This window comes from Meleagris gallopavo, chromosome 9 (genome assembly GCF_000146605.3).
Source record: "Meleagris gallopavo isolate NT-WF06-2002-E0010 breed Aviagen turkey brand Nicholas breeding stock chromosome 9, Turkey_5.1, whole genome shotgun sequence".
NCBI lineage: Eukaryota > Metazoa > Chordata > Aves > Galliformes > Phasianidae > Meleagris > Meleagris gallopavo.
In genome coordinates this window covers 8,599,906-8,614,516 of record NC_015019.2, presented here as the reverse complement: position 1 = coordinate 8,614,516, position 14,611 = coordinate 8,599,906, and the positions used below count along the sequence as shown (strand labels likewise).

At 34.1% G+C, this 14,611-nt stretch overlaps 1 protein-coding gene across 3 annotated transcripts in view; it reads right to left on the bottom strand.

Moving 5' to 3' along the window:
* CHM (CHM Rab escort protein) overlaps positions 1 to 14,611 on the bottom strand; it is a 57,726-nt gene continuing 43,115 nt past the window's right edge. For 2 of the 3 annotated variants that reach the window (XM_019618176.2, XM_010715241.3), the window contains exons 10-15: positions 12,484 to 12,588; positions 12,215 to 12,278; positions 10,792 to 10,888; positions 8,397 to 8,495; positions 4,919 to 5,085; positions 1 to 278 (exon numbers count right to left, since the gene is read on the bottom strand). In XM_019618176.2, the coding sequence (XP_019473721.1) occupies positions 75 to 278; positions 4,919 to 5,085; positions 8,397 to 8,495; positions 10,792 to 10,888; positions 12,215 to 12,278; positions 12,484 to 12,588 (736 nt within the window). In that variant the 3' untranslated portion in view covers positions 1 to 74. Of the gene's footprint in view, positions 279 to 4,918; positions 5,086 to 8,396; positions 8,496 to 10,791; positions 10,889 to 12,214; positions 12,279 to 12,483; positions 12,589 to 14,611 lie in introns of those variants that run through there. The other variant, XM_019618177.2, reaches the window with a different exon arrangement.

Sequence of the window (14,611 nt, the reverse complement as noted above, 5' to 3'; positions counted from 1 at the left end):
TTTTTTTTTTCCCCTTCCTCCCTTTAACTTTAACTTTTGCCAAGTGCCTCTTCTGCTAAGAGAATGGAGCTAATTCATTCCTCATTAAGCTCTTTAACACCAGTACTACCTCTGCTACTGCTTTCCTGAAGCGAGGATTCAGGTTTTGTCTCTGGTGAATTATTGAATCCTGTCTCTTCTGATGCAATCTCATCTTCATCATAAATAATATCTTCTGGATTTGGTGGTGCTGGACAAAATTCCTCTGTAGGAAACATTTCCTGGAAAATAGTCTCAGCCTATTAAAGAAAACAAACACAATAAAACAACTATACCTTGGAATGTAATATCTTATGTAAGCATTGCACAGAAATTTAAATTATCTGTTCTTTCAGATCAATACTGACTTAATATTTTGGCAGTTTTGTAAACATATTCTGCAGTTGTCTAAAAAAGCCTTTTCCACTACAAAAATATCTCTAGCTCCAGTTCAACTCAAAGTGATGGGAAAGACCTTGCCTCTTTCCAGAGAGAAGGATCCGGCAAAGCCAGGAAATTGTTAGTACCAGAGCAGAAATTCCCCTGCACCCCAGGAGAGGCCCATGTCAGAGCAGGCTGTCCTCTTGCAGCCCATATGGAAAAGATCTCATGTAGAAGCCCACGGTGCAGAAGTGAATGCGGTCACTTCTGAAGGAAGCTGCAGCTCACAGAGAGCCCCTTTAGGTTCTTTAGGGAAGAGACCCCAGGCTGTTGCCTATGGAGAGAAGCCCGTGGTGGGGCAGAAGGTGCCACTTGTGAGGACCTGTGCTAGAGCAATTTCTGAAGGATGGACACCATGTATGGAGCCACATTGGAGCAGTGTCTGAAGAGCTGCAGCTGCGTGGGGAGCCCACACGGTATCCATTTGGCAAGGACAGCATCCTATGGGAGGGAACCCCTGCAGTACAGGCAGGGAGTGACCATGAAGGAATACAGAGGCAAAGCGTTATGGGCTGACTGCAGACCCCATTCCTCTGCACTGCTCAGGGGGATGAGGTAGAAGAGGGTAGATGGGGGGAAGGCAATTTTAGTTCTCACTGCTCTAATCTGTTGAAAACAGGCAATAAATTACATGAGTTGCCTTTACACAGAGTCTGTTTTGCCTATAATAGTAACTGGTGAGTGATCTTCCTGTCCTTATCTCAATCCATGAGCCTTCTTTTCATAGTATTTTCTCTCCCTGTCCTTCTGAGGAAGGAGAGTAAGTGGCATGGTGCTGCTGAGCTCCCTACTGAAGTTAAACCACCACAACAACCATCAAGGTTTTCTTTTCCAACCCCCTTGGATTCCACAGCAAATGAGACAATTGATACAGATACCGGTTGTTTTGCCTTTCTTCAAAGGCAAAGGAACACTGTCTCTCAATTTTGCCTGTTTAGTAAACTATGCCCTAAAAATAACCCATGAGAGCATCCACAGGGGCAACAATACAGGTAATTTTTGTATTGATACTATTAGCAGATGCTGCACCAAAAAGGCTGTCAGTAGGGTCAGTTACTGCCAACTACTAAGGCTGATTACACAATCTGGACTCCTAGACAAGGGAGAATTGTTTTCAGATTAATACAGCATTGAGCATGTACCAAACAGCTTTCTGTGATAAACCTGACTGTTCACCAGAGGATCTGTATCACCAGCAACTGAATGTAGGGATTCTTTACTAAATGCCTAAATGACCCTGTCTACTCCCAGTACAATTTCATTTTTCATTCTGCTTCCTAAATTTCACTTTTCCATACCCATTCATAACTTAAAAAAACAATTTATATTAGCATGTGAATAAACGTACAAAAATATTCTACTTCAAAAATATTGTTTAGCAATATAAAAACTCTGCCTAATAAGTCTGGAAAACAAAGGAGAGCAAATGTCTAATAAAAGTCTTACAAAGGTACATTTTTGAATGTAAGAGAAATATTTCAAGGCTGCAATTGTCCTTGAATCATCAAAAACATATTTAAATTAATATACATAATAGAGTATCAATGAAAAATGCCATATTTTACAGTAAGCATATAAAAAAACTAGAGCATATAAACATTTCCAGTTGCATTGCTGAACAATTTTTAGCCTCCAATTAGTTGGAGAACAAAAATGGTCAAATAATTATGAGGAAAGAAATTCTCAGTATGCCATGTAGGACATGATGACATTGATTATAATTGAACAATTTAATGGTACAGAGTGCTTTCAGGTCTGACAATTTTTTAAGTTAACCTTACCCAGCTGAAGTCATGCAGAATAACTAATAACTTTACATATTCTTTATAATAGCATATTGATATTTACTGTAAGTAATTAAGTTTGTAAATAGCTCCTTCATAGTTAAGTATACCAGAGGTTTAAGTGCACATTTGATTACGCAGTAAGATGTAAGCATATGAAGCATTTGCACAGATATTCCAATTTACAACTGTCAAATTGCTTAAAGTTGAATAAAAGTATGTTTTATTACTGCTTTACTTCATCCTAACTACTCCCCTTGATGGCACGCAGACTAATCAATATTATTAAACTAACATTACACTAAATATTTATCACTAATTTAAAATAAAACAAGAATTAAGTAATCTGTGTATTAAGCTGCAAATGGATAATCATTATTTGTAAGGTGAGGAAGCACAATAAATGTACCATCAATACATTCAAAGAACCTAACAGATAGAAATTAGTAATAACTAATGACAATAACAAAAAAAAAATAGCGAAGAGAATCAGTTAGATAGCTTGGATAACTGCCTATGATTTATCACTGAAACTAACACACACTCTTTTTAAAAATATAATCTAATCCATGAATTTCTAAGTAATGCATGTTTAGAGATTTCCACTAGCTGCTAGGAAAATGAAAGTGATTTGGAAGCAGAGGGCACAGCTGATTTCATGTCTATCTCTCTCCTCCACTTGTCTCAAAGGTACCTGCACAGTAGATGGGAAGAGTACTAACTGCCTTACATTCCTTTGGTGCTAACAAACACTCCTTGCTTTTCTTTCCCCCCATCATAACTTTTAATTGCAAACATGTTTATGCTAAGATAATTTTCACTCAAATCAGTTACTGTCTGTTTCAAAATCTAAAATATGTTAAAAACCCCTTAACTTCTAGTCTTTCTGAAAGCCAGAGACTCGCACTCTTTTTGACTTTTTCTCCTCTGATATGTATTCAGTTAACTTCTATGTGAAATCTGTTGACCATCACTGAGATAAAGGCAAACTACAACAATTATGCTGCTTACAAACAGCTAGATCTACTCATTAGTCAGAAATGGAGCACTTAAAATAGAACAAAGCTGAACACTAGAAAAGGTGGATACCTGAATTGTAAATAGGCTGCTTAACAAATATAAAAGACAAGATTTTAAACCACTTTTAACTGGTAGGATTCAAGTTATCTTGAAAAAAAATCTCATTTAAAAAAGGATTCATTTACAATTTAAAACTGCTACCATAATAATTGTCCTGCATTATTTTTTGTCTTTACAATCCTTTATCCTATGAGGAGGCAAATTATTGCCTTGTAAAGCAAAATGAAGGGTACTATTAGCCCTTAATTACAGTGTTCTGACCCTACAGTTCAGACTATGTCAGCCTTTACATTTTAAATTCTTATAAGAGGTTTATGACTTAATCATAAAAAAATCCTGCAACTAGTTAGAAGATAGCATGTATATTCTCTGAACAGACATTAAAAAAACAGCTTTAAAAACGAGTAGTGCCAGTTAATACTACAAAGATGTAAAAATGTTCTCACAGATCAGGTCTGAAAGCACCCTGACATCATAGTAACTGCTGTGGCAGATTTGCCTAAGAATTTATACTTTCCTTGTCAAAACTGCTCTTTGAATGGAAGAGCAAAGGAGAAGCAATCCTGCAGTCTTCTCCTGTTGAATGAGTCATAGTTTCAAGATTTTGTCTTCTGCTGTTCAACAGTAGTTGAATAGTAGCAAATTTTTAAGTATGCACCCCTGATGATCTCGTGTTCCTGTCTACTCCACCTACAGCCAACACAGAAGGCAGCTACTTCACAATTTCTCCACCTACTTTCCCCCCCCCCCCCGTATGGAGCTGTCACTTCTAACCTTTCACATTCAAAAAAACTAGTATTTTGTCTCTACTTGAGTACTGGTCAGCTATGTCTACTATCAGGCAAATTGCAAGTGGTTATCAATTCAGGATTCCAGATAGGTGAAAATAGTTACCCAGACACCCAAATACTAAGAAATAAAAGTTAGAACTGCCTGTGACTTCGTGCCAAATAGTATCTCAAGGTTAAGTAGAGTGAGATTCCCCTCAATGCTTTCAGAGACACAACTGCACTATACATTTTTTTATACAGTGGTACTAAAGTAAAGGCAAGTAAGCTGAGACAGATAGCTTAACATAACAGACTAGTAATTATGCTGTTTTCTTGCCCCAGAAGGTTTTGGGTTTGTGGCTAAATCCTACAGCTACTAAACTACTTTGACATCTTTTCCAAGTGGACCTGTAAACAGGATTTTCTGACTTTTCACTTACACTGTTTCTCTACATTTTCTCCTTTAACCTGACACACCAAAGACTACACACTTTAGAGGGCTGTACCACTGAAATAACATTTTTAAAGCAAGTAACAATCTTACCAAGAACATCATCTTCAGGTACTGCTACTTTCTAAATACTTTTTACCTTTTTGGATTAACCATCTGCTACTCCTAATGTCAATACACTAACTGCCCTTTTCTGAAGTTTCTTCCGTTCTCAATTCCATTGACATTCACTTTGTTTGTTTGTCCAGTTGTGAAGCTTTATAGACATATTATAATTGCTTACTTAGCAAAAGCAGAATAACTCAGAAGAAAAACAGACTGCACTGTACTTCAAATAGAAATTCTGCATTCAAAAAAACAGTGGTCCTACCAACCTGTTTGACAGCACAGTCATTTCCTAAAGCTGAGTCTGGACCAGAACAGACATACACATTTGAGGGCAAACCACTGTATGAATTTTTGTCAATTCCTGAAGAATCTCTCATGTTAAAATATACTGCCCAGAGGACTCTAGGTTTTTCCAGTTCTTCACCTTCAGTTTCTGTAAAAAAGAAAAGAAAAATAGTGCTTCTTATGGTCAGTATTTATGTATAATAAAAGAAATACATAATCTAGCACATAAAAAATCAATTAATTAACACAAAATTACCATAATATACGGCAAGTATAAACATGTATTTTGAAATTGTTTAATCTTACTTTCCATTGTTTTCAGAGATACTCTTTCATTATACTTCTGTTTCCCACAGGTATGTAAATCCTACTTATTCTGTACTCAATATGCCACAGAAGAATGCATTATCACCTGAATGAGTAGTACCAAGAAGCTTAGTCTAAATGTAACCATTTTACACTTCATGATATCTAGTTTATTCTGGACAAATTCCATGAGCAAATGACGGGCTGAATGAGCACTCCAACTCAAAGCTGCACTGAATATTCAAAGACATTTTTCCCTCATACTTTCCCCCCCTCATTTATTAGTTTATCTTTGTATGGGAACTCTTTCCATTATGGACTTTTGTGCACTTAAAGGTTGGAATTCTTCAAGCCAATCTGAGGAGACTCACCAATGCTCAGTTTAAACAAATGACATTTAAATAAAAATCAGCAAAGAATACTCCTCATATTAACTGCAGATAAAGAATTACCTAAAACCAGAAGCATTCTATTTGAGGTAATGCAACACGTAAAGTCTCTATACTTTGGAAATATTGCTAAGTGAAAATCATTCATTAATTTATATTTATCTATACTTGTTGTGGACTTGTACTCTGTTACAATACTTGTACATAATGAATACAAAATGACCATAAATTCTGACTTGATTAGTCATGGCTTATACCTTCTTGCAATTACATTCATGTAATTCCTCTGTGCACTGGCAACAACACAAAAAATAGACAAACAAAAAAACCTCTTGGAAGATGAAGGTCACTTTTTAATAGATTTAATAGAAATTGCAGAACACAACAAACACAACATAGTTTCTAGGCTTAATAGATACTATTTGTTTGCCTTATTTGCTGTCCCATTTTTGCCGTTTTAGATCCTCTAAAATAAATGAAACCTGTAAAAGACCTAGTGAAATTTACTTCTTTCCAAGGAAAAAACTACTAGATGACAACATTCAAAACAGTATTTTAAAACAGTTGAATCAGAAAAAAAGATAAAGCTACACTACTCCTTTAGTATCCTTTTATAACTGTCAAATACTTATTTTAAAAAAAAAAAGGGCTAAACATCTTGCATAATTTGAAATATAAATTAAATTCATCAGCCTGTGAAAGTCTGAGTCTTAATACATAGCAAGATGCTCTTTAATATATTTAAAAGTTCACATTGCTCATAAAAGTAACTTCTTCCTCATTTAGGCAGGAAAATGAATGGAGTCCTCTTCTCCAGGTGACTTTGCCTCTTTGACCTGCCATGGCCCAGTGCTCACTTTATCTGGTGATTCATTTTCAATAACTCCAACAGTATTTGTTCTGACATTTTAATTAAAATACGACCACTACCTCATCCTGATGATAAAAAGGCCTGTGTGTCAGTGAAAACTAGCTTTTCAGTGCCTCAGTGCACCTGAGGACCCCATGATCACAGTTTCTACAGAAGAATTTCAGTCAGGTTCTAAACAATCTATCATCTCAAAACTGGATCACTTTAAACATTAAGATTAATGTTATCTCCCCTCCCCCAATGACTAAAAGATGCTAAACTGCAAGCTAATCTTTTCTTCACCAATTGATTCTTCAAAATACAGGGCACTGTGTTGAAAATTTAAGATATATTTTAAAGGTTTATGGTTTGAAATCAGCAGGCTTTAAATTAACAAATGCAAACACGAAAAGAGCTTGCTGCACGTTTTTTACTTGCGAAGTCTAGCTGTAAATAACATATTTCTCTTATATAGGCTCTTGTACTACAAATCTATTGAAAAATTTACATTTTTGGGACATCAAAATAAAGCTTGCCTTTCCTGTAAACAAAAAAAGTAGGAAAATGGGTTTTATTTAACATTGTTTCCTACTGTTGTGCAGTAACAATAAGCTACTTGCTTTTTCAGTAAAAAAAGAAAAAAAATGAGTAAAATCACAGAAAAGCAAGATTATGAGAAACAGAAATCAACTCTTCACAAAACATTTTTGTGGTTACAGAAATCTGAGAGGAAAAACAAGGAGTATGTACATAAAATAATGTGTTGGTTGTTTCTTTTTCAATATGAGAAAATTCTAACTAAACTCATGAAACGATCAGGAGTGAAGCTTTAGAGCAACTATTATAAGCGAACAGATTGTTTTTTAAAATATATCCAAACCTTACTAATTTGCATATATACAATCAAACCTTCTATGGACAGGGAAGTATTTGTTTCTTATAGCAGAACTACAATTTGCTACATTTAAGAATGAGCAGATTATTTTAAAAAGACTGTCAGGGTTAGAATATGGCAGCAGCTTCTACACACACATCACCTGTTATATGAGCACTTATCAAAAGTACAATTAAATTCAAGATCATGAGACTAAATTTCAAGTATTTCTGTGAAACTAGCTCAAAGTATCACAGAGATGACTGCTTTGTCAATAGCTACTCTGGGACTGCAAAATTGTCCATCTCACGATCAAAGATCATCAAAGTAGCTGGCAAAATTTCTCAAATGTAGGACTAAACTACTGGAAATGACTGGAAGTCTGTCTTCTCAGTAACAACGCAGTGCGTAAGAACTTCACACTTCCACTGCTTACAGCAGAGTCCAGAGAATTTCATAAATAGTGAACTACGAAATACTTGAAGATGGAAAGAATAAGTAACAGCATTAGGATAGTTAAAGGCAGATGAGAAGTAAAGAAGGATGTAGCACCAAGCTCATCTGGCAGCTGCAGGAAAAAAGCAGATAACTTCTCGGGTTTTGTGATATATTATTATTTATTTATTCATTTATTTATTTATCACAGAGAAGTGATAGAAATCACTAAAAACAGGAGTTTGGAAGAAAATAAAAGGTGCACAAATAGTTCACTTCTTTACTGCGCCTTTGAAAGACGTGCTGAGGAGCAAATATATTTCCGGGGAGAAAAAAGTGCTAAACATTAGAAGAGTCGTAGACACTTAAATCTATGATCCTTGTACATTAAAGGTACACTGCAGCTGAGGAACACTTGGAACATTATATCATGAAATACAAGAAACATGACATCTGCCTAATCATAATCTCGCTCTCAACAGATTCCTTTGCTTTCAAATGCTGTCATCTAAGTAGCAGCTCACCACATATGCTCACTGATGATGGATTCAGATGTACAATAATAGCTATGTCCTATTTTTCATATAATACATAGTTATTTTTACCTTTTTCTGTTTCAGCGTTTAGACTGAATAACTTCCTTACAACAGGCTCTAAATCTTCCCTCGCAGTTTTTGTTGATGGACAGGTTAAATGGACTAAATCTGTGAAAGATAACACAAATTAATTACAATTGCCAGTATGCAGATATATAGACACCAATTACAATTTTTACAGAGGCACAGCAGGCTGTTAGAAGTCACTGCTCTTCATATAAATCATTTCCCTTTAGCCAAGATTATATGTAAAATACACTGTATATATATCACACACATTTTCTTAAGAGGTTTATCACAGAAGCTCTGCACAAAGCTGAGAAGGAACTGAAGTTGCAGGATGAAACATTTTGAAACAAGTACTAGATATGAGCTCATATACACATACTTAAATACTAATTTCCATTCCAAAGTAATGTTACCAAATTACTTAAAAACAAACAAAAACCTCACAAAACATGAATTCCTCATACCATCCTTCAACATACAACACATGAGTCATATTCATTCAAACTCATTTTTCTGAGTTCTTGAGTACAGCAGGTATCAGTGTCCCAGTAACTGCCTTTCATCCAGGAATCTTACAGTTACACTCTCTCATCCACATGAATTAGAGATCAAAGTACAATTTAACATCAGTACTACAGACTAGGAGGATATTAGTAGTCACCTATTCATGGAACAATATCAGGAAAAGCAAGACTACGAAAGAACAAATTCACATTTTCAATTAATGATATCTAGAAACTTGAAGAACATCCTTGAGCACATTCCATAGTCCTTGACAATCGAGCAACATACTTAACCCACAAATATCAGTACTTTAATCAACACCCTTCAGTAATGGGTAAATTGGGACTGAGTAGGAATTAGGAATTTTACTCTGCCTGCTTAGGCTACTCACAGTAACTTAAATTACTGTGGAGCACAGGCAGTGACAATGTATCTTCTTGTATCATTAACTAGATGTTTACAACTATAAACACTGTAACACAACCTATTCTTTCTGTTCTTCCAACAAAACAAAACACCCAGCTCTAAATCACTAAAGTTCATGATTTACTTCCTGCAAAATTTCTTTTTATTACCTTTAAGGTTATGGCTGTGAGTTACAGTCATCAGTACATATTTTGATTATATGTGATTTACTCAGGTATAACTGCATTAGTTACAGTGGTTGCCAACATTTGTCTTCAAGTAATTCTTCCAGCAAGAAGAACGATGAGTTCAGTTCATGATTTCATCATTACAGTCTCAATTTTTAGGGCAAGTGAAGGAGTTTGGTTCCACTCAACTGGCAATGCAGATTATGTGTCTGTCATTTATGCAGTGTGATGAAAGAGCAGATGTATTTGTAAACTTATCTTAAATAATTGCTCAAAAAAAGAATCAGTCAGGTTAAAAGCTATTTACAGATAATTATGTGAAAGTTTGTTTAAAAAAAAAACAAAAAACAAAAAAAACCAACAACATATAAATATTTCCCATAACTAGAACTGAGCTATTTCTAAAATACAACTCATTTCAAAACATAAAAATAAACTTCACTAAATAATGTATCATATTTTGTGAAGGAGTTCAAGGAAGAATTATATTAACATCTATATAACTGAAACCCACAGCTCTGTGCTTACATGCCTTTTTTCAGAAACAAGAAAATACTTCGGGTGGGTTTTGGCATTTTAATTACAGTGCTAAGAGAAATTCTTGACAGAAAAATTATAGAAAACCAACCATGTCTATGTTAAAAAAAATCCTCACATTTTGACTTAAGAGACTGTAGAATCTCTGTTACAGTGGAGGAGTAACAATCTCCTAGAGCTCTCCACTAACATATCTGCCATTCTGTTGAATCTTTAATAGCCTTAATAAACTTGCAGAATAAACAAAACATACAATGTGAAATTTTACACTGCAAACAGAAATAAGTTGGTACTAATTTATAATTACTGTAAAGCAAACAGAACTGTATCTCATTATTAATAAAACTGCAACTTTCAAGTTTGCCACATGATTGTAAAGGCAGTGCTTAATTTTGATCTTAATTAGAAACAAAAACATATCTCACACTGTCATGAGAACCACAGTAGCATTTTAAAGATATCATTACTGTGCATAATTTCAAATGAAGACAAAATGAGTGCAACAAGAGTCTCGTATGATGCTTCCTAAGCACTGAATTACTATAAAAAAAAAGACAGTGGACTGGTTCTCTTATCTGCTGACAACAGTAACTTTTCTCAAATAATAAATTACCACTAGGTAATAAAGGAGTTAAAATTTTGTTAAAACTGTAAAATTAAAATTTAAAATTTAGTTAAAATTTCTTAAAATTTTGTTCCAGAGTTGACAGTCAAAAGAAGAAACACAGTTAAGATTACATATACCATACACATATACTTACATGTGTCCTTCATGCATGTCATAGTTGAGGAACACAGCTCAATGACACAAACTGCTGGTTGTCCTAAATCCACTGGAGGCACTGTCAAAATAGAAACCTACCAGCAGAAAGAGAAAATTCAGAATATGAAGCTGAATTCAATAGCTATTTCTCTAGGCTATATTAACTTACACTAAATATTACAGACTGCAACTCTACTAACTTTCATCAACTGTTTTAATTAAAAGTTGTTTGGTATCCACTGTATTGCAAGTAAATCACAATATTAAGAAATGGCTAGTAATTATTAGATCTGCCCTGTAGCAGAATTTAGAACACAAAAAAAACCACGCTTATGCTATCCAGGCATAGGTACACACAGTGAATTATGGAAAGTTACTGAAAGATAAATCTATTAAAAAATACAGAGTTCTAACACCTTTAGACTTCTACAAAAATAGTCAGATTATCTGAGCTTCACAAACATTTATCAAGAAATTCAGAATAAATATTTGCATTGTCACAGAAAAGCTGTATCTTCTTCATCATCTGCTAAAGTTTACCAATCCCATTAATATGCATTTATGCAATATATATAAAAAGCTCTAGAGGAGCAGTTACAATTTCAGTATGTATAGCCTGTGATAAAGTGCTTCTACTATGAAAAAACTTCTGTTCAAGCTAAGTAATACAGAATATGAAGAAACCAAGAGAAATAAGTAAAGGTGAAAAATAACTGCAAGTTATTTTACAATTTTATTTTCTGACTTATTAACAATAATCTATGGGATCAACCCTGCAGAGATCATGCATACACACATTTTTACAGAAGTCAATAAGGTCATCTTTGTTTGGAACAACTTCAATAGCAAAATGGAAAGAAAACTTCACAGCACAGTCCTTTCCAAAACGATGACAGTTTAGGAATTCTGTTCGCAAGACAGCTATTATATGGGAACAAGAGGAGTACTTTAATGCAAGACTGCTAGTAGCAATGGTCAGGAAGAATACACTTCTCTATCACCTATATTCTTAGCCTGTAGATAATATTTAATACGCAAGAATACAGGAGGCATCAGAAAAAACAACACAGATTGCTGACCTCAGAAGTCTGACAAAGCAGAAAATAGAAGAGATCTGACCAAATATGAAAAGAATCTCAACCTATAGACATGAATGTTATAAAAAAAAATTAAATCTTACACGAGAAACTGTTAATTAATATTGCATGAACCAACAATCAGGGAAACATAAGGCACAGAACTAGAATATAGAAGTATTACTAGCAGTTTTACCAGTACAAACATCAGCAGAGAGAGCTGACCAAAAACCTCGATTCAAAAAGAAACAAGAGCATAAACTAATTCATAATGGTTAAGCACTTTAAACATTAATACATACATAAGGTTCATAAAGAGGTAAGTGAAACAAAATTGATATGTACCTGCTGCTCTGAATCTGTCTTTAGCACAGACTGATCTGTAATGAGTACTGCTCTGGAGAGCTGCCTGTAATTAAATAAAAAGAAAAATATGTCATTTCAGGAAATGAAACAATTTGCAAGTATATACAAGGAAGAGAAGAACTATGCATAGAACAAGGCTGTGCTACAAAGATTAATTAGAAAACAATATTCTTTTAAGTTTAATTTGCAGAGTAATTCATACATTATTGTTTGAAGAGCTACACTGTATTTACTGTTTTACTACATACCTGTAACACACATTTACGCATACGCTCTCTGAAAGGTAACTATCTTCCACAATAAAATAGCTGGCACTTATTCTTTGTCCAAAATGATCAACAACTGCTTTGCATCTGTTAAAAAAATTCAAACCAAATTAATAAATACAGACAGAGTAACAAACGTATTTTTTAAAATGATATACAGAACATCATATGTATCTGTCAAATGAATTATCTGTATTATATTTTTATGATGTGAACTCCTAAAACAATTGATAAAGAAATCCTATACTTATATGTTCTACGTGGTATATACAATTTTTATGTACATATTAGAATATTAATAAATTTGTAACTTTATAAGGAAAACAGACTTAAATCAACAACACTGCCATTTGACTGTGCATGAAATTAGCATATATTTCATACTTCATGTTACATGGAAAAGTCATACTCTGAATGATTTTGTGGGTGTTACCATCATGGTGTTATTTTCCCCCATTGCACATTGTTCCCATATCAGTAAATATCATGACATGCATGTTGTGCCTTAAGAATAAGCATTATTGTAACTTCTGTGATCAAGACCATCTATACAACTAGAGAAGATGAGAATCAAACCTAGATAAGTAACAGCAGTCAGTTGTCACTAGCTATAGCAGGGTTAGTATTTCACATTGCTTCTTCTAGTCAGAAATGAAAACTGAAGAAGGGTAGAGGAAATACTTACATTAAAAAGTAAGAAGTTAATAACAAGTAAGCAGACTTTCATAATGCTAACTTCTGATATCTGTTTCATAGGAATCTGAACATTACATATATACCTACACTCAAATGTAACAGAAAACTTGCAAAGTGGTAATTAAAAATCAAATGGCGTAAGCATTGTTTAACTTTAAGCATGCAGTACTTTTCACAGTTACATTCTGTTCAACATGTTTGCATTTCACTTGCAACTTTAAGAAGTTTTTTCTTAATGTTAACCTGATTTCTTTCATAAGCACTCATTTGAATACTGCAAATAAACAAGGAAATCAAGCTGTTACAGTTTTACCTAATTATAACCTTTCTTATTGTTTATGAAACAATTTCCCCTGCCACCCCCTACATGTAATCGAAGGAGAAAGGTTGATTAAATGTCATGTTATATCACTCAAAGCCAGCAAAAGCAGCTACATGCTTTTATTTTCCTGCTAAGTGTTGTTTCCTCTCCTTTGTTCAGGAATAGCTATCAGGCTGTGTGTTTGATAAGATTTTGAACAGAAAAGAGACAGTGCTTTTCATATCAGTCTCCACTTTACTTCAAAGGATGATGCTGAGAAAATTTCTTTCAAGTACTGCTTCCAAATATGGAAGACACTTATGCACTGACATTATCAGGTCTCTGTCATCTGATATGTGTTGGGACAATGAATCATACAGAACCCTCCATTGACCTTCTTTCAATGTGTCTAGATAAAAGGATGAAAATTAGAATCCATCTCCTTGCAGTGCCACGAGTTATAAATGTACTTTATAGGGCTCATTATCCAAACTAATGGACTAAGGGCGACATCCTTGAAATGGACTTACCAGCACTGACAAAGCCGGTATGCAGTATTTCAAGACAGATATGTAAATTACTGTGTGTTTGCTATATCTTTTTATTACAGATGTATAAATTTCCATTTCTCATATCTCTTCCATTTTCGAGACATAATTAAATAATTGGAAACATATTTTAAAAGTAATACTAATAATAGACATTTATTTGATCAATACAACACCTGTAACCTAAAATACTCTGAAGTTCATCAGACAAAGCCAAATAAGTGACCTACAATAAAAATGGAGAAAATAGCAAAAAAAGAAAATAATCATCATGATTACATTCAATTTGCTTTAACCTCAAACTAAGTAACATGGTGGGTATTTTTTTTTAGTTTCTAACAACACATTAGCTTTCCATCAAGCGCGTAGAAAGTTTTGCAGATATGTTAGAACACTGGACATAATCTGACAAGATAAATAAAAAATAGAAATTCACAAGTGAATTAAAGAAAGTTTAAAACAAGTACGTCTAAAAGTTTGCATACTTTCTTGCTGTCTCCTCTGAACCTTACTTTTAAAAAGGGATAGAATAACACACTAAAAATAACTGGGGAGGTTGGGACTA